The following is a 20,078-nucleotide window of genomic DNA, read 5'->3' as shown; positions in this document are numbered from 1 at the left end:
AACGACAAGTTATCTTAACCGAGCGAAGTGTTTAAATAGTTCAGCGAGCACCAGCGAGTGGCCCACAGGCAGGAACTCGGGGTCCCAGGGGTGCTGTGGTGCCACGTACTCCTTGAAGCCACAGGGGCCTCCAAGGGGCTGCTCCACAGGAGCACTGGACGGTGAGTCCGGCGGTCCCCGGGCTCTAGCCCAGCACGTGGGGACCGTAAAATGCCACAGGAGTAAGCTGTTGTCACCAGTGACCACGTGCTACAGGCATAAAGCAGCACATGCTTCTCTCCGGTTTCAGAGGCCGGATGTCCGAAATTAAGGTGTCAGCAGAGCTTGGCTCCCACCGGCGGCTCCGAGGGGTGGGAGGAGGGTCTCTTGGCTCGTGGCTGTGTCGCCATGGTCTCCACCTGTCGTCACGTGGCCGTCTCTTCTGTGTCCTAAGCCCCCTCCCCTGGATGGGAACCCATCTTGCTCCGACGTGACCACATCGTAACCAATCGCTTCTGCAAAGACCCTATTTCCAGCGAAGGCCACCTTCTGAGCTCCTGGGGGACGTGGACCTGGGGGCACAGACACTGATCACCCAGTCCCCGTAATTGTGGGGCAAGTTAAGTGAGCACGATTCATGGGAAAGGACTCTCCTCAGGTTTTAAGGCTCAGCAGGTGCAGAATGAGAGGATTCTAAGTGGTCAGCGCTATTCCTGTGTTGTTCTGGGTCACCAGGAAGTGGGGTCCGGGGTGTTCCCACAGGGACAGGCGGCAGGAAGGGGCGATGGGGCTGGGGAGGGAGGGGAGGTGCAGCACGAGGACTCTTCCTCGCTGTGAAGCCAGGAAGGATATTGCTTCCCGTGTCCTTCCCCGATTCCCTGCACCTGTGAGCTGCCCTGACTGCTCCCCTCTGCAGCCAGGTGGCCCAGGCCTGGGCCCTGCTGCCACCCCCGTGCATCTCTGCGGCTCCCGGGCCTCGCCTGCCACCCGCAGCCCTGCCTGCCGGGCCGGAAGCCCCAAGGGCGAGGCAGGTTCCCGGGGTCCCGGGGCCCACGCCTTCTGGGGGGATGAACGAGCACCTGAGCCACTCGCTGCTGGCCCATCCGCCTTCCGGTCACTCCTCGGTGGCCTCGTGCTGTTTCCTGCAGGGTGATGTCCTGACCACCAAGTACCAGGTGGACCTGGGGGACGGCTTCAAGGCCGTGTACGTGAACCTCACGTTGACCGAGGAGCCCATCCGGCACCGCTACGAGAGCCCCGGCGTCTACCGCGTGTCCGTCAGGGCAGAGAACGTGGCGGGCCACGACGAGGCCGTGCTCTTCATCCACGTCAACTGTAAGTCTGTCCCCCCTCTGAGGCCACGAGCCACCCCCTGGGGCAGAGAGAACCCAGTCTTCGGGGAAGTGTGGGAGACCCCCAGGGCTGCCACAGGACCCCAGGCCTCGGAGGGCGAGCCCGAGGGCTCTAGGTGGGGCTGCCAGCGAGGCTGGGGAAGTGATGCAGTTGACGGGGACCAACGAGCCCCCTCAGAGGTGGCCAGCGCCCCGACGTCCTCTAAGCCGGGCCTTTCCCGGGCCCCCGCAGCCCCCCTGCAGGCGCTCCACCTCGAAGTGGTTCCTGTCGTTGGCATCAACCAGGAGGTGAACCTCACGGCCGTGCTGCTGCCTCTGAACCCCAACCTCACCGTCTTCTACTGGTGGATCGGCCGCAGCCTGCAGGTACGCTGGCCCCCGGGTGGGAGTGGGCGGCAGGGCGCTGCCCCGGGGCCTGGGCAGAAGGACACAGCGTATGACACTGTGGCATCGGGGCACGCACACGCCGGCCTTTCTTGCTGAGCATCTGCTCGGGTCCCTGGCTGGGTCTGAGTCTGGCAGACATGGGACAAAGTGGACCAGACCCTGCCTTTTCCTGGGGAAAGTGACGTGAGCAAATCAGGTGACCTGAGTTGTGATACGTGTCACGAGAAGGGGACAGGGGAGGTGTCGTGAGCTCCAGGGATGATCAGGCCATTTCTAGTCTGGGTGTTGGTGTGGTCAGGGAAGGCTTCATGGAGAAGGGGACCTCTGGGGCTGGACCTGATGTCAGAAGCCCCACCCAGTGCCCTGGGTCAGACTCCTTAAGCAGTGGGGAGCCACAGATGGTGGCTGCTGGGAGGGCTGGAGGGTCTGAGTCCAGGCACCCTGGGGACCCACAGAGGGCCATCCTTTGCTCGTTCAATGGGCTGCACCCCAAGCAGAAAGACCCCAACAGCCCCTGAAGGCCCAGACACAGGACCCGGTGGGGAGGAGCAGGAGGCCCCAGATTGTGTTTCTCTGGAATGGGGAGGGTAAGGAAGGCACTAGGCTCTGGGTTTGAATCACAACTCAGCTACCTGCAGCCCAGCTCTTCGGGCAGGTCCTGGAGGAAGGGGACACTGGGGTGCTGGGTCCAGGCTGGACTGCCTTAGAGCTGCTGGCTCGGGGTGAGGGCCCTCCCGTGCCCCCTGGTGCTGCCCCGTGTCCTGGCCAGGGCAGGGATAGTGAGCGTGCTCAGTGAGGCCCTGGGCAGCGGATGGGCCACTGTCCTGCGTGGGGGCCGCCCACCACCCTGGCCCTGACCCCCGCTCCGGCCCCCACAGCCGTTGCTGTCCTTGGAGAACTCCGTGACCACGCGGTTTGCAGACACGGGGGACGTGCGTGTGACGGTGCAGGCGGCCTGTGGGAACTCAGTGCTACAGGACTCCAAGGTGGTCCGCGTGCTGGGTGAGTCCCCTCCCTGGGTCATGCAGCATATCTCATCCCTCACAGGAGCCTCGGGTTCGAGTGATGCAGGGAGCATAAGCCGCAGACACCCTGGTGATGCAGGCAGCCGCAGGCTAGAGAGAGGAGTCAGTGAGCACGGCTCTGACGCTCCCCGGCTTCTCTGGCCTCAGTTCCCCTCTCTGTGACATGAGCACGGGTGCGTCCTTGTGTCCTGTAGCACCCGTGGGCCTCACATGGCACAGACGAGGGGGCGGCTAGGCACTTGTCAGGGTCACCCAGTGATGTCTCCCTGGAGCCCGACCCCTCCCACAACGCCTGTCATCTGAGCCCCTAACAGCCTTTGTTGAGACTCCTTCTGAATCTGCATCCCGTTTCCTGGCGCTCACTGGGGCCCCCAGCTCCTTCACAGGGGACATTTACCATAGGAAACGAATCGAATCCTAAGGATGGAAGACACCCGCTCCCCGCCCAGCGTGCTGTTGGCCCCATCACACCCATAAAAACCTGTTTGCTTTGAGAACAGCCTCTCCTGTGGACAGCGGCCATCAGTTAAATATTCAGCGGGCCTGCCTTTGGCTGTTCCTTTGTTCACAAACATGTGCGCACAGGGGCCTAAGCCCAGAACTGGAAATAATCACCACCTCCCCTGCTGTGAGACACCGAGTTCTCTGGTCACAAAGGCCCTCTGGTCGCTCATCCCTGCAAAGCCTCCCCTCATTTCACAAGTGAGAAACCTGGGAGGAACATGGACAGAGTACAATGAGCTCCGAGCCTGCCAGCTGCAGGGCCTGCTCACCACCACCAGTGGCTCTGGAGTGGGCCTCTGAACTGGGAACCCCAGGACACGTGAGGGAAATGTGGGGTCTCTGCCCTTGCGGGACTCTTACTCTGGTGGGGAGACCAGCCCAGTGAAGTCCGTGGATCCCTGGGGGATGGAGAGTGCGTGGGGCAGATCTCATGGTGCGTGTGCCAGGCCCTCCCTCCCTGGTGGGCACCGGTGTGTTCATCATCATCATTGTCAGCAGCGTTGTCATGGTCGTTTACTAGGTGCCAGTCAGTGAGGTGGGCCCTGCCCAGCCACTGGCACAAGGAGGACTCTTGTTTTCCAAAAGTGGACCACGGGGCCCGACCGCAGGGCAGTCCCGGGCCATCTGGGCTGGGTGGCCTCCTGTGGGGGCAGAGCCACGCTGCCCAGGACTGACCGGCTCTCCCGTCTCTGCCTCTTTTCAGACCAATTTCAGGTGGTGCCTCTGCGGTTTTCCAAGGACCTGGATGCGCACAATCCCAACACCCCTGAATGGAGAGAGGACGTGGGCCTGGTGGTGACCCGGCTGCTCTCCAAGGTGCTCCGGGCCAGCCAGCGCCAGAGCCTCCCAGCACCTGTGGGCGTGTGCCCCGGAGGAGGGGAGGGGCCAGACCTCCAGGGTGGGGTGGGTGGAGCTGCCCTCAGTCTCTGTGACCTGGCCTCGGGCTGGCACCCCTGGAGCTCAGAGGACCCGCTGCCCTGGCTCTAGGGGACACGTGGCTGCAGCGCCAGCTTGCAGGGGAGGGACAGGCTGGCATCGTCCATACACATCGAGTGAGCACCAGTTGTGTGCCCAGGACACAGTCTCTCTGAGGGCCCACAGTCCCCTAAATGTGATTCTCCTTTCTTCACGGAGTTTCTCTTCTGGGCTGGACACTGGAGGCAGAGAGGAGTGCATCTGCCTGCTGCCCTCGGGGAACTCAGAGCACAGACAGGCAGTGCTCCTGGGGGCAGAGGACACTCAGGGCCTTAGTCCTGCAGTGAGAGGAAGACCAGCCCTCGAGAGTCATCCGAGGCTGTCAGAGGCCAAGGCCTGCTCTGGCCATGACTCCCCTCAGCCCAGCAATAATGCTGCAGATACTGGCCGGGGCATTGAAGGGTGAATAGGAGTTTGCTGCATGAAAGTGCTTGGAGTGGGATTTTCAGGAGGCCAAGGACCCGTGTATGCTGGGCTTTGTGGGTTGAAGGAGTTGTAGGGTCAGGAACTCTGACAGCCGTGAGGACATTAGCCAGAGAGGGGCCTGCTCACCTGCACCCAGCCACGGTGCAAGGAGTGGACTGGAGGGGGCAGGCCCGGCCTGGGGGGAGGCAGATCTCAGGAGTGAGGGACCAGGAGGGCTGTAGGAGGTGGGACGTGATGCTACAGGGTCCTCGGGCCATCCCATGATGTGCAGGGGTCAGGGATAGCTCGCAGGACAGATGGCCAGGACCTGGACGGGCCTAAAGTGGGGAGGGGGTGTCCTGGGGGCCCTGGTGCAGGACCGGAACAGAGAAGGCAAGCAGATCAGAGTGGCCTTTATGTGTCCCCGCAGGAGACCAGCGTCCCCGAGGAGCTGCTGGTGACCGTTGTAAAGCCGGGACTGCCCACCCTGGCCGACCTGCACGTGCTCCCGCCCCCTCCCACACCTACGAGGAAGAGGAGCCTCACAAGCGACAAGGTATCTCCTGTCCTCCCTGCAGGGCTGGCTGAGGGTTTGGCGGCCCAGTGGTCTCAGGGGCTCATCACCACGTGAAGGCCCATTTCTCACCGATCACTGCCCCACACAGTCCTCCTCCATCTGTGGCCACACCTCCTGGGGCTCCGGTGGCCTCCAAGGTCACTGTTTGAGGCGTTGGGGAGGCACAAGGGCACCGGGGCCAGAGGTGGGCACCACCTCCTTTCCTGTTCTGGGGCTGGAGCTGCTCACCCCGGAGCCAAGCTAAGCGTGAGGGCCGAGAGCTCCCAGGGCGTGGGACTCAGGACAGAGCAGAAATCAGCCCCCATCCTGTTAGCAAGTCTTCATGGTGCAGAACAACTTCCAAATAATAATAGCCCTCATCTGGTAGAGCAGACCCACCGCATGGGGGGCCTGGGATGGGGACCCAAAGTACGTCGGAGCTGCCTCACACCCCCTGGGGTGGCTGTAACTCTTCCTGAAGCAGACGGCAGCTGGGGTTGATGCAGAAACGGGGGACCCCCCCATGCACAGCCTTCAGCAGGTCCCCAAATGGGGAGGCAGCCCCGCCCCTGGGCACGCAGGGGGGCAGAAACCGAGGCTGTGCATCCACATGCATGTGCACACAAATGTTCACGGTGGCCCAGAGGTGGCGGGAGCCGCACGTGCATCAGTGGGGGGATGGGGATGAGCAGGATGCGTCCACGCACACGCGGAATCGTGCTCGGCCATGAAGAGGAAGGGCGCTCGGACACGTGCTACCACTTGCATGAACCCTGCAAACAAGATGCGGAGGGAGGGAAGCTGGTCACAGAGGCCACCTGCTGCGTGACTGCATTTGGGGGAAACACCCAGAATAGGCCAATGCGCAGAGGCAGAAGGCGGAGGTGGTTGCCAGGGGCCGGGGAGTGCTGGCCCGCACCAGGTTTCCTAAGGGATGATGAAAACGTTCTGGAAACAGATAGTGGTCAGCTGCACGTATCCTGACAGCCGTGGAACGAACGCTTGAAGAAAGTACCTGTTATCTCAAGAAAAGATGAATGGAAGCTCAGCTGCCCCCAAGTCACGGGGCAGGCGCTCTCGGAGGCTGTGTGGATGGCTGAACGGTGCTGAGCGGGGTGTGACACAGGCCTCAACACCCGTGGGGCGGGTGGTGGCACCTCGTTCCACGGGTGAGGGAAGAGGGGCTCCGTGGGGTGAGCATCAGGTCGGACGGAGGGGACATGGAGCCGACGGCTGCCCTGGCTGCAGGGCCACGCTCCACGCCTCGCCCAGGCTGCCTCCCGCAGACCCGTGACCATGTGGGCCTGACCCCCAGCATTTCCCCGAGGGCTTCCTCCTCCGCATCCGCACCTGGGGGCGCCCAGGCCTGCCAAGCCCCCAGCCCCTGCCGATGCGGCGTCTCCGGGGCTGGGACAGCAGAGGCTTGAGAGTGACTGTACCCACTTCTCAGATGGGGAGCTGACTACAGAGGCTCGGCACAGCGTGGGGAAGGCACGGCCGGCCCCGGGGACCTCCCTCACTTGGGAGCACCCCCATCCATCCCACCCCCAAGTTGACGAGCAGACGAGCTAATGCTGCAGTAGTCAAGTGTGGGCACTTAGGAGAGATTTGGAAGGAGGCAGAGGAGGCACAGGTACCCCCGGCCCCGGTGCCCTGAGCACTGAGAGTAAGCCACGTGCCCGAGGCTGGTGAATAATCACAGGACTGTCCTGGCCACGGGCAGCGCGGTGGCCACTGGCCCTGGCTGGGCGCTGGGTGCAGGCTCGAGGCATCTTGCAACGTGTTCCTTTGAAGCCTCATGTTGACCCTTGAAACTGAGGTGCATCTTCTCCAGGCCACATGCCTCCCGGGACCCTTCAGAGCCAGGGCTGCTGTGGCTTGATGTCTCACTCCCCGACACAGGCCCCGCGTCCCCAGGGCACACCAGGTGCTAAAATGCTGTGCGTGGAGGCTGAGTTTGGCCCCGGGAGTGTCCAATTCAAGGCTCCCCGGGAGGGGAGGCCCCCTTGCCCACCACCTCTACATCCGCCCTGTGGAGGGATGACCCCCGAGCGTTCACAGGGGCAGCTGGTTCCCCTCTGAGCACCAGGAGAGCTCCCTCCATGAAATGGCAAAGCCCCCACATTTCCCACCCCGTGATCCAGCAACACCAGTCCTGGGACAGTGATCCCTCATGGGTGGGGTCACTCCCTCCTGGGTCACCTGTCTTGTCCTTGGTCTTCCTCTGAGAAGCCTTCCCGGACCACGGCCAGGGCCGGGGCCTCCTGGAGCACCCTGGGTTCCCCAGCTTCACCACACCCTGTGGTCCCAACCAAAAGGGGAGCCCTTAGGCCCCAGTGGGTCACCTTTGTGTCCCATCATAGGTTCTCGGTGCAAGTTGGCTGGTGGGCAAGTATTCCCATTTTACAGATGAAGAGACTGAGACCCACGGAGTGCCCCTCCACCCCCTTGGCTCTGGAGAGTCCGAGCAGACGTCGGCCCAGCTCCCTGCTCCCTCCGGGGGTTCTGGAGGACCCTCCTGACTCTCCCCTTCCTGCTTGCAGAGACTCATGGCCATCCAGCAGGTGCTGAAGGCACAGAAGATCAGCTTCCTTCTGCGGGGCGGGGTCCGAGTGCTGGTGTCCATGAGGGACACAGACACAGGTGAGGGGCCAAGTGTGAGCTCGCCCCTGCAGGATAGGGTGGGTGTGCACCCTACCCCCCAGGTGACACCATTAGCAGGGTGGCCGGGGGCAGACAGCCCCTCCTGGCTGGGTGGTCGCCTCCGATTATGACCAGGTCAGACCCAGGAGCCTCACTCCCTGCATGGATGCAACACGGAGCTCTGGCTTTAATTTACACATTCAGGGTCTCGGATGACCTCGGCCCCCACCCCCGCCGTGGGACTGTCCTCTCTGGGTCACACGTGTGACCTCTCCTATTTTGGGCAAGAATGTTCGCAGCAGCTGAGCAGCTTCTTCTCTGTGCTCTGTAGAGACATGGTGCCCATCGCGAAATGTGGCAGGCTCGCCGCACGCCAGAAGTGCACACAGGCATTCTGTCCACCTTCTGGAAGGCAGCCCAGGGCCCGTGTGTCACAGCGGGAGTCCTGGGCGCTGAAGTTCCCCGAGGCTTCCCAGGCCCCTCAGCCACACCCGAGGACCTGAAAGACCGTGTGAAACGCCTTCCTGTCCAAGGAGACCAGGGCTGGGGACGGGTGGTGCCCCGCTGACCTCCAGCTGCTTTGCTTGCAGATTCTCAGAGGCTGGGAGGCACTGGTGGCTACTGGGCAGTGGCGGTCCTCTTGGTCATCGGACTCTTCGCGGTGGGCGCGTTCATCCTCTACAAGTTCAAAAGGCAAGTCTCCCTGGCCGCTGGGGCAGGCAGGGCGCGAGGTCGGGCCTTGGGCAGCGGCTTCCCAGCCAGGGGAGGGCACTGGTCTAGGCCCACTCTGGGTTCCCAGTGGCCCCAGTCCTGCAAGGCAGGTGGAGAAGGCTGCTCAAGATCCCATGGCCCCTGCAACTCCCACTTTGCAACCCACCAGTGTCCCAGCCTTATCTCCCTCCGCCCCACCCTGCCTGCGAGGGAGGCCACGTGGAGACTGGGGTGTGTCAGAGGTGGGAAGTGGACCTGAGGCCCAGATTTCTGGTGCGGAAGCTGGGGCCCCTTCTGACCCCGAAACAGCACCAGGTCAAAGCTGGTGTTGACAGAGCCACCAGGACTAAGTCCAGGTGTTCGCTCCCGGTGGCACAGAGAGGCTCCCTCACCGGCCAAGGCCCCTGCTGGGCCCCCTGAGCAGCCACGTCTTTCGATGGATGACAGATGCACTTGACCCTTAGCGAGGCAGGTGCATGTCCCCTCTGCCTCCTCGGCATTTCTAGAGCACCTTTGCATCGGCCATGTGGACGGCTGCTAACTTTTTTTTTTAAAGATTTTATTTATTCATGAGAGACACAGAGAAAGAGAGGCAGAGACACAGGCAGAGGGAGAAGCAGGCTCCATGCAGGGAGCCCGATGTGGGACTCGATCCCGGGACCCTGGGATCAGCGCCTGAGCCGAAGGCAGACGCTCAACTGCTGAGCCACCCAGGAGTCCCCAGATGCTGACAACTTAATCCTGATTGAGGCAGGGGTCCCCGTGTCTCCACTTGAAGAGTCATCCCCAGCCTCAAGGCTCTGCTATCTCCTCCTGTCCCAGCACCATGCACATGGGTATCGGGCTGAGCTCCACACATACGGCAGGGGAGGGCCCGGTATTACCCAGAGGCACCCAGGCACCCCACCCTCAGTGAAGGGGTGTCCATGCTCCCCACCCCACTCCCTCCTCATTGTCCCCTGCCATTCCAACACTCAGGTTCCCACAGAGACCGGCCGGGGGGTGTGGTCTTGCCAAGTTAGAGCCTCAGTCTCCTGAACTGTGGAATGAGCGTGCTGGTCCCCCGCCCCCGGGGGGTGTTAAGGGCACGTGTCCTGCCAGCCCCTCCCCTACTGTGCTAGTGTGCATGGGAGCCCCGCGTCCTGTGTACTGGCAGAGATTAATCAAGAAAGGAGAGGCTTCCAGCCATCTCTGTCCCGTCTGGGTCTCTGTGTCTCTGTCCTGGAGCACCCTTCATCCCAAGGGCAAGCCCATCCAGACCGAGGGACGGTCCAGCACAGGGCCCGGACCAAGCTCCTGCCCTGCCCCTGAGCGGCTCGGCAGCTCCCTGTCCCCAGCTTCAGCTTCCTCACCTGTAAAAGGGGACAGATGGGCTGGGGCCGGGCTGGGGCTGGGCTGGAGTGGGTGGGCTGTGCATGTCAGGCTGCAGGGCAGAGCGGGTGAGGTGCTTCTCTGACTTGGGGCAGGGTTGGAAGCATCCCCCACCCCCACCATTTCTCTGCCCCCTTGGACATCAGTCTGGACACAGGTGTCACCTGGGATTTGTCCAAGGCAGGGTTGGCTGCTCGAGGCCACAGAGGGATGGAATCCTGTCCTCTTTGACAGTGTTCTGCAGACCCCCTGAGGGGCCAGATTGCAGTTCCCTAAACTGCTCCAGGTGATGGCACATGGTGGAAAAGGTCCAGAAGGAGACCACAGCCCTGCACCTGGTGGCAGAGGGGAGAGGGAGGAGGAGGATGGGGAGGAGCCTGAGTCAGCCCAGAGGGTGCCCCGAACAGGGCGGGTGGTGTAAGTGCTGGTCTGCCACCTGGGATGTCCAGGGTTGTCACTAATCATGCTTATGACGGCAGGAGGGGTCTCCTTGGAAACAGCAGAGCACAGTTTGGGGGCGAGTGTGCACCCCCAGGGTGCTGAGTCACACGGGGAAGGTGAGCCCAGCAGACTGAGGCTGGGCAGCAGAGAAATGCCCCGCTGGTCCTGAGGCCCTAGGGTCTAAAATGGCCTGAAGGCGGGGGCTCCAGGGAGCTGCGTCAGTTGCTGGTGGTGTAGCAGGCAGCGTGGGCTGGGCTCAGCCGCCGTAACAAACAGCCCCAACGGCTTAGAGGCTCACAGCCACCAAGGGCCGATCTCTCCCTCGTGCTGTGCCCTGGAGCCGGGAGGGCTAGCTTCTCGTTGCCACTCGGGGCAGGGCCTTTTCGGGATACAGGAGCTGCAGCAGAGGGAAGTGAGTTCTGGAGGCTCCAAGTTATTCTCTCCGTGTTCCATCCTGGAGGTGACATGGGTCACCCTCAGTCACCCACACAGGACAGGACTAGTCTGGCCCAGCCCACAGGCCTGAAGGTGCAGAACTGGCTGGGCCTGGTGGGCCACGTCCGAGAAAGCCCACTCCTTCTCAGGGACCTTCCGGGTTTCACTCAGATGAACGAGGCATCGGGAGGGAAGCCCAGGGCCTCGGGGGCTCACAGGAGGGAGGGCTTCCCAGAGGAGGTGGGTTTGGAGCAGAGACGGGGCAGCAGAGGAGAGCCAGGAGCGGTCCGGGCCCAGAGGCCTGGCCAGCACCCTGAGCCCCACCTCTGCCCCGCAGGAAACGCCCCGGGAGGACCGTGTATGCCCAGATGCACAACGAGAAGGAGCAGGAAATGACGAGCCCCGTGAGCCACAGCCAGGGCGTCCAGAGCGTCATCCAGGGTGAGGAGTTTATAGATGATGATCTCGACTCGCAGACTCTAGGTAACGCCCGCCCTGAAAACCCCCCTCCCCACCCTCCTGTGGGTCCCCGCCTGGCCGCCTCTGGCCAACTAAGTGCACAGGACCCGGGGCCAGGTGGACAGTGGTGCCGTGTCCCCTCCATCTGACGACAGGGTGACCGGAGCTGAAATCACAGGCCTGGGGACACCGGGCACCATGTCTGGCCGTACCCCAGCCCCCCGTCCAGCCCCCTGGGGGAGGCTGTTTGTCCGGGGAAGCTCTGTTCTCAGGATGTTGGGGGTCTCTCCCCAGTGACCCTCCACGCCCCAGCTGTCCTGTTCACTGGAAATGATGGTTTTGTGAGCTGGTGCACACGGACATAAGCACCTGCGCACCGCACTTCACGGTCTACGACATGCTCTTGTACCTGTGGTCCCTGGCTCCTGACCATGCGGGGCACCCCGGCCGGACTGCATACCCCGCACACTGGGCCACCAACCCCGCTCACACTGCTGGCTGGGCCGCACCCCACCTGGCGCTCCTCACCCACGTCTCTCACGGCGCGGGTCCCCTCCGGGCTTCCTTGCGCGGCCGTGGGCAGTTGACTCAGCAGTCGGCTGTGCCCTCAGCTGGGGCTGGCCCCCGAACGCCTGCCGTGGCCTCTCTCTGTGGCTGGGGCTCCCGCACAGTGCGGTGGCCACGTTCTAGAGCAACTAGAGAGTCAGCCAGCCAGGGGACCGCTGTGTCGCCCTTCACTCTGTCACTTGTGTCTTGCTCCATTGGTCGAGGCAACCACAAGGTCTGTCCATCTTTAGGGGAGGGAACACGGCCTCCACCGCTCAATGGGGAGAGCCCGGGCCACACTGTACGAGGAGCATGACATGTCCCAGAGGGAAACTGAGGCTCCGGGTACTTCTGGGATTTCCCAGGTCTCGGAGCCTGTGCAGACGGGGCTGTGGCCCTGCTTGGCTGCAGGGGGTGAGCACCTCGTGGTGACTCCAGGTTAGCAAGCCCAGGAGGCCCAAGGTCACCTGGCTGGTGGCAAGGGGCTGCAACTGGGACCCTGGAGCCCACGCCCTCCGTCCTTCCCTGCCCTCAGCCCCTATCTGTCCCAGGCCAGCACAGTGGTGCAGGGGCACCATGGGGTTACACTACTGTGTTCTCCCCCTTGCTGTGCCTGCTGTACCCTCAGAGCTGGGAGAGGCAGAAGTCAGAGGCCACGCTCTGTCAGTAGTTGGAGGTGAGGTTCAGAGACATGAAGGCATTCACCCCGTCAGCACAACCCCCAGGTGGCTGAGCTTGAGTCCAACCCAGGCCAGCCAGACCCTGAAGACTGTGCCCTTCAGCTTCTCCCTGGGGTGGCCGGGCAGATGACCCCCACCCATTCTGCAACCCCCCAATCTCAGCAGGGGTCCCTGACTTTTGGCACCACGGCCACTGTCTCCCACGTATGCTGGCCCTGCTGTGTTCCTGGGTCCTCTGCCCCTTCCTGGGACATGGTAACAGCTCTGATGTCCTGCACACCGGCTCCACGCCCGGCTTGGGCTGTGGAGCTCCCGGCAGACAGGCTGTTTGACAGAAGAGAAATCTGAGGTTCAGAGTGGCCACTCAGCCCACCCAAGTCACTTAGCTGCTGTGAGCCGAATGCAAACCTGTGTTCACCCTGCACAGCAGCCCCAGGCTCGGGGGGGTATCCCTGTACAGCCAAAAGGTCCCCTCCACCCAACTCTCCCCTGCTTCGGGCTCCAGGCCGCCTCCCAGGTGGCCAGTCCCCACCTTCACGCAGGTGATGTCAGAGCCCCTTGTGCTAGCAGTGGCTGCAGAGGCTCTGAGTGGACCCAAGGCTCCCCAGGCCGGGACAGAGGGCATGGGTGTCCCTGGATGACCTGAGCTCTGCTCTTCAGCCTCTGGCACCCATTTGCTGTGGTTGAGCTCCTCAAGCACAATAGGAGCATAATAATAACAGGTTATTTTAATCGAGCACTTAGGATGCACCAGGTGCGTCTCCCATGTAATCCCCACAGGGTCTCGAGGGCAGTGCTGTGATGCCCACATTATAGGTGGCAACACCGAGGCCACAAGGTGGTGGGCCTTGGTGAGGGTGTCCCCCAGAATTCGGGCTCAGGGTCCTCATCCTGCAGGCCACCTGGCAGGTGCTGCACAGCCATGGGCCTCTCTCTCCCTGCGGGTGAGGTGGAGGGAGGCCGGGTGGACTGCAGCTCCCCGTGTGCCCCCGCCCCCTCCCAGGGGCCCTCTGGGTCTGCCCCTGCCCCTTCCCAGGGGGCCAGACCTCTGTCCCCTGGTCTCCTACTACATCCCCCACCCAGAACCCCCAGCTAAGGCCTGGGCCCCCTCTGTCTCCTGCCACCCGGCCCTCCCCAAACCACGCCCTGCAGCACCCGCTGCCCCTTGGGCCCGCAGTGTATCCCACAGCCCCCTGCTGCCGCTGCCCCGGCCGCCCCTCTGCAGGTCAGTGGGTGGCCTGGGCCTCACCTCCAGGGGCCCCCCGGGGTCCACACAGGGCTGCACAGGGAGAGCCACGCTGTCTCGCACCTGGGAGACGGAGAGACTCACCCCCGCCTGCCCCCGGTTCAGGCACCCCCCACGCGGCTGCAGGAACCTTGGTGCCCACCGCATGCTGGCCACGGGCGCCCCTGAGGCCACCCTGTGTCGGGGCGCCCCCACAGTGGGGGCCGGTGCTCAGGCGTGTGTCTGTTTCCCAGGGAACCACTCCGGCGTGGTCCTGAGTATCAACTCCCGAGAGATGCACAGCTACCTGGTGAGCTGATGTCCCCGGAGGCCTGCGCCCGGGACACTCTCCTCTGCGCCGTCTCATCCCCGGAGGCGCCGGTGCCTGGACCCGCGTCCCCTCAGAGACCTGCGGAAGCGCCACCTCCTCCAGCTGTCCCCACACACGGTGACAGTTGTCCCCTCTCTTCAGCTCACGCTCGCCCAGCCCACGAGACGCACGGGGGGGCCCTGTGGGCCCCCCGACCCCCTGGACACCAGGCCTTTGGCGCCACCCGCTGCCCCCACCCCAACTCTGGGTGTTTCTTTGCCTCTGGCCCCCGCCTGGCTGCCCTGGCTGCTCCACCCTTGCCCGTCACCCTGTCGCCCCAGCCCGAGGCCCGGCCACCCTGGAGATGGCGGTGAGCCTGCCCGGGCTGCCCGTCACTGCACCGTGGGCCCTGTCCCGGCACAGGGGCTCGGGGGGCCTGCTTCCCTCCTCATCAGCCCTGGGAGGGCGGCTCCCACCTGCATGGCCTCCCTCTGCAGCCGCCCTCGCCCTCTGGGACCTGCCCCAGGCCTGCCCCAGGCCTCCCTCCCACTGTCCGCCTGTTTGTAAACTGCAGATGTTGTAAATACCTCTCTAGGCAGCTGCTTGCATTTTGGGGGTGTGCACCCCTTTCCAGGCAGTAGGCACCTGTGTTGCTTTCTCAGAGCCCCCTTCTCGGGACCCCTTCAGGAGGGCCCAGCACTGCTCCTCTGCCTCTCTGGGCTCCGCAGTCTCCCGGGGACTCAGAGCGGCCAGCGCTGTCCCAGCTTTGTCCCCGGTGGCCCTTGGACCACAGGGACCCAGGGCCACCCCTCATGCCGATAGCCAGCGGACAGTGTGCTCCCCAGGCTCCCCACCCACCCGCCAGGGTCTCCTCCTCCGGGCAGGCCCTACGCCCAGGGTTCCGAGCTCCCTCACCGTGTGGGTGTGAGGAACCCACGTGGGAGCCCAGGGACCAGCAGTGGTTTCAGGTGGCGGAACCAGAGGGTCATCCAGGAGGGTACCCCTCATTCTGAAGGTGGAGAAACCGAAGCCCAGAGAGGGAGTGACTCTCCCAAAGTCACACAGCAGGGCAGTAGCAGAGGTGCCCCAGGGACCAGCCCTCTGCTCCCTGGTGCGCTGGTTCAGCTCAGTCACAGATGCCTAGAATCAGGGACGCTAGCCCAAGTCTACACCTGCGAATATACGGGGGAGATGTTCACCTTTTGCCTTGAAACCGGAAGTCAGTATTCCCCTCCCTTCCTCCCTCCTTCTCCCCTCCCTCCCTCCGCCCCTCCTCCTGTCCCCTCCACGGCAGGGCTCCCCATGGCCCAGGGCCATTCCCTAGGAGGTGGGCACAGCAGAGCCCAGGCCAGGAGCTCACTGGCTGCTGGCGAGTCCAGAATGAGGCCCAGGGGCATTAACCCACCTCCCCTAGGAAAGGAAGGTGGCGCCTGCAGGAGGGGAGGCCCAGGGCCGAACCCTCACACCCACAGCCGCCCGCCTGCACACAGGAGGCCCTCCATCTCTGTGTCACAAATAGGGACTCGGAGACCACAGGGAGGAAGGGATCACTGTGCCCACACACCAGGCGGTGGAGGCCTCCTTCTTCCCAGGCCCCCTGCTCAGCAGCTGGGGTTCCTGGGTGCCACCCCAGAGGACACCTCTAGGCCCTTCTCAATCCCCTCCGGGGGAAGGGCTAGGGCCCAAGGACCCGGGGTCATTGCTGTGAGGTCAGCGTGGGAAGATGTGGGGATTCTCGGGACCTTTGCCATGACCTCCCCTCAGCCCATGTGCAGTCTCCAAAGACAACAGGGAGCCCTGCATCCTGCCATCCACCCCCCCACCGGCCTGCCCCATGAGCATCAGACACACAGGATCAGACACCTGTCCACACCATCCAGGTCCAAGGTCAAGGTCAGCATGGAGTCCCCTGGACACGGCCCCCGCCCCCCAGCTCACCAGTGCCTGCGGGTCACCACCCCTTGGACCTTCCTTGACCACTCGACTTCATTCTCTCTGCTGTTTGGGTTGGTTTTTTTGGGTGTTTTTTTTTTTGTTTGTTTGTTTGTTTCCCTTAGTTATTTGTGTTTTTCTTGTATTTTGTTATTTCTATTAAGATTATTTTGAGTGTGTGGACCCAAGAGCCTGGGAATAAGGTGGCATCTGACAAAACCTTACACTTGTCCATCCCCATAACCATATAGATCAGCGTGTAGGTCTGTGGATGATCTGGTTGTACGTTCGAGGTTCTGCATATTTGCTGTGCAGGTGTACGCAGGCGCCTGGGGATAAGGTGTGGTCTGCGGTGGGCAGCTAACGCTTCACTCGACCGGGCTAGGCCCATACTTGGTATATGCACATAACAAAGATGCGAAAAATTCTTTCTTATTTTTCCTTTTTAAAAATCAATAAATCATTTGTGATGCTTTTAACAAAGATTAAATGAATATAATCAGCTTTTGCCTTATTATGAAGCGATTATTCCACGTTTACCTAAACATATGCACATGGGGCCCCTGGAACTGTGGTCTCCGGGACACAGCAGAGGGACCTGTGCTGTGCCTGACCCTGGGGGCAGGTGGCAGTGACATTACCCTCTCGGTCACCCTCTTGGATTGGGGACGCGCCACCTGCAACGAACGCAACAGCACTCCCCGTCAGCTTTTGAGGCCCTTACCTGCGTGCTGGCTCCCTTCTTGCTCTCAGGGCCAGCGGGAGGGCCTGGAGGCATCGGCCCATTTACCGGGTGAGGAGCAGAGGCCGCAGCGGGTGGAGGGCCAAGAGGGGGCCAGCCCGACAGCACACTCTGGGGCGATCACGATCTCTGAGGTGCCATGCAGCCTGTCGTGGACGAGCCAGGAGGCCAGACTCACCTGCCCTGGCCTCCAAATGGCGCTCCTTGGCCCTGGTGGGCAAGCATCCACCGGGGCTGCTCTGGAATTCAGCTGTGAGGTCCTGTCAAGAAACCCGTTCCTTCCCCTCTCTCTGCGTCAGAGACGTGGAAACGCTCCCGGGTTTGCTGTGCAGGAGCATATGCACATTCGCCATGTGGTCCCAGAAGGAAGTGAGGTGAAGTGGGTGGTGGGCGGCAGAGACGGGGCCGGCGGGGTGCCCTGGACAGCAGGCTGGCACATGCGAGCATCCTGAGCACTCGGGGACACGGCACCCTTTCCAGGGGATGGTGGGGCCGCGGCTCTGTGTCTGGCTTTGCTCCTCAGGTCTGGGCTCCCACGCGTCAGGGGACGGTGCTCGGAAACCTCCCCAGGTGTGGTCCTGACCCCACCAGACACACCTGGGGCCACGGGAGTCAAGGCAAAACCGAGCACATGCGGCAGCCCCGTCTGCGCGTGGATACGACGAGCCCCAGCAACGGCCAGGCGCCTTGTCCCGGCTGCACCGAGCGGGCTGTCCCGGGGCTTCTGTGCCACCTCTCCTGTGGCCTCGCCACAGCCCACGCCAGCGCCAGGCCGCCCTTTATCAACTCATGCAGAAAAATCGGCCTTTCCCCATGCATCCACAAGGCAGCCTCCTGCGCGTCGTTCACGGGCATCACGGGTGTCCGTGCGCACGGACTGAGCTGAGGGGGCGCCGGCGTAGAGACGGCACCGTTCCGAATTGCAACTTCGAGGATGAAAACGTGGTGACCAGAATAAACAGAACAGCTGCGGGGGGAGCATCCCGCCAGCCTGCCCGCTCGCTCCACCCCAGGCTGAAGGGGCAAAGCCAGGAGCCTGGTCCAGGTGGCGGCCACTCGGCGGGGAAGGGGGAGACAGTGCGCAGTCTGCAAACATTCCAAGATGTCTGGGGCGCCTGGGGCTCCGGTGGTTGAGCGTCTGCCTTCAGCTCACCTCGTGATCCCGGGTCCTGGGCTCGAGCCCCGCATCGGGCTCCCTGCTCGGGGGGCTGTTTCTCCCTCTGCCCTCCCCCCGTTTGTGCTCGCTCACTCTCTCTGTCAAATAACTAAAATCTTAAAAAAAAAAAGAAGTAGGATGTGCGCACCTCTGAGAGAGAACGACTCCGCTCTCCTGTCCACCGAGGGGCCGACTGCAAGCACACAGCGGGCGGCGGGCCAGCGGGAAAGGGCCGTGGTGGCTTCGCGCCACCTCCCAGTATTTACCCAAGGAAACGTGGAACGAGGTCGAGTAAGAAATGAGACTTCCCCAGGGCCTTGCCTGGAACCGACGGTGCGCCATCTGTGGCCATTCGGCTGGCTCCTGGGACCCCCTCACCTGCTTCGGTTCTGGCGACTTCCAGGAGGGTCCCGGCCGCTGCTGGTCAAGGTCAGGAGACCTGGTGTCTCCGGTGCTAAGGGGGAGACTTCCTGGGCAGCTTTCCTGGCTGGCGGCCGCCCCCGCTGCAGAAGCCCCTGCCTCCCCAACGGAATCCCTCCTGCCAGGGTCGCCCAGGGCACCTCCGTTTTCCTGACTTGACCTGACCGGCGCATTCGCGTCTTGCCAAGGCCCCCGGAAACCCGCTGCTTGTCCTCAGCAGCCCCGACTGACCGGTGGGTTGAGCGGGGTGCTTGCAGCGTGGATGGGCCTTCTGGAAACACCTGGGCAGGTGTGCCGCCCTTCCCACCAGGTTGGGAGCTCGCTCGTGGGGGCTTCCCCAAGCAGGTAGAGCGTAGAAAGGCACACACCAGGTTGTGTGCACCCCAGGCCTGGGGGCTCTGTGCACTCCTATAGGAAATGCCACGCCTGGAAGAGCGGCTGCGACTGCTCACCCATCACCTCCTCGGGTCACGTGCTCTCCTTGCCATTCATGGGAAAATAAGGAAGGGATGGGGATGTGATTGGAGTCACCATATGGGGGCAGGTGGCACTACTCTCTCGTGGGATTGCCTTTGTTCATGATCTTCGCAGGTAGGGGCTCCCAGGGTGACCCCCTGGCACTGGGGACCAAGGAGGCTTCTTAGGCTGCTAGGTTGCTAAGGATGGCTGCCACCTGCGTGTTCAGAACAGAGGGAGTCATCACGGGGTGGGCTCAGGGACACACCAGACCCGCGGTGACACAGCGGGGGCCAGTGCTCCACCAACAACCCGACAGCCACACGCACCTGCTCTGGCAGGTGGCCTTACTGGCGTCGGGGTCCCCAGGAACTTGCCGCAGGTGAGAGCCAGCGTCCCCGAATGCCCTAGAGCAACGAATTTTCTCTCTCCAGCGCACGTGCCTGCTGTAAGTACGTTTGGGGCAAGTTAGGAGGAAATCCACATTCCAGGTTCGGGTCAGCATCAGGCCTCAAGGGCCTGCAACCCCCCCGGGTCCCAGGGGCTCCAGGGACGTGACCCGTCCAGGTCTGGGAGGCAGTGGGGACTCAGCCACCCTTGTCACTATAACTGCCAGGTCTGGAGCGTGCTTGTTTTGGGGGGCCCGAGCTGTGACCTCAGTGGACCGTCCACCTGTCCATCCAGGGAACACCATGGTCAGTCCCTGCGCACATCCCTGCGGCCCAGTTACCATGATCCACTTCACACAGTAAGCCCACATGTCTCTGGAAGGTTCCAGCTGCCATCCAGACTCTGCTACCCGGGGTCCCCTCTCCCCTTGGGATTCGGGGACCCAGGCTCAGTGGTGACAGCCCTCTTCTTAGCTCCAACCTGCAAAAAGCAGCCACTACAACGTGTTTTTCTAGAATGCTCCCTGGACCAACGACCCCCTTCTGCATTGCTGGTGTCCCCTGGACGCCCTGGGATCAGGATGATGGGCGGGGGGAGTCACCCACATACATCCCAGCCTCGGGCTTCTCCCGGGTGCCCCACAGAGCACCCGCAGTCCCAGCACGCTGCAACCTGAGGCCGGCGTCCCTTCTCACGGCCCCCACAGTCTCTGGCTGCACGTGTATTGGGGTCGCGCACCTCGCCAGGCGGCCTCAGCGAGGCCGGGGTTCTGCTTGCCTGTTCCTCGTGTGTCTGCAGCACCCCAAACACAGTAGGCATTAAACAAATAAATCCCTAATGAGGAAATGAATGAAGGATGAGCTGAGGAAGCAGAGTGTCCGTCCTGCGGGCCCAACACCCCACAGCGGGGGGTCTCGCCTCCATCGAAGCCTCACGGTGCCGAGGACCAGAGGCCTGTCCTCGGCGAGCGCACGGCAG

General features: G+C 62.9%; 1 protein-coding gene across 1 annotated transcript in view; it reads left to right on the top strand.

Annotated features, from left to right (window-relative positions):
* The window catches only part of SORCS2 (sortilin related VPS10 domain containing receptor 2), a 459,873-nt gene extending 443,433 nt beyond the window's left edge, over positions 1 to 16,440 (top strand). Inside the window, exons 19-27 of the mRNA XM_055326673.1 lie at positions 1,128 to 1,314; positions 1,564 to 1,697; positions 2,597 to 2,720; positions 3,951 to 4,063; positions 5,058 to 5,183; positions 7,727 to 7,826; positions 8,417 to 8,519; positions 11,122 to 11,225; positions 13,949 to 16,440. Coding sequence (XP_055182648.1) covers positions 1,128 to 1,314; positions 1,564 to 1,697; positions 2,597 to 2,720; positions 3,951 to 4,063; positions 5,058 to 5,183; positions 7,727 to 7,826; positions 8,417 to 8,519; positions 11,122 to 11,225; positions 13,949 to 14,013 — 1,056 coding nt within the window. The 3' untranslated portion in view covers positions 14,014 to 16,440. The remainder of the gene's footprint in view (positions 1 to 1,127; positions 1,315 to 1,563; positions 1,698 to 2,596; positions 2,721 to 3,950; positions 4,064 to 5,057; positions 5,184 to 7,726; positions 7,827 to 8,416; positions 8,520 to 11,121; positions 11,226 to 13,948) is intronic.
* Positions 16,441 to 20,078: the final 3,638 nt, after the last annotated feature.

This window comes from Nyctereutes procyonoides, unplaced genomic scaffold (genome assembly GCF_905146905.1).
Source record: "Nyctereutes procyonoides isolate TBG_1078 unplaced genomic scaffold, NYPRO_anot_genome, whole genome shotgun sequence".
Lineage (NCBI taxonomy): Eukaryota > Metazoa > Chordata > Mammalia > Carnivora > Canidae > Nyctereutes > Nyctereutes procyonoides.
Note: the sequence above shows the minus strand (reverse complement) of the source record. Positions and strands in the feature narration are given on the sequence as shown.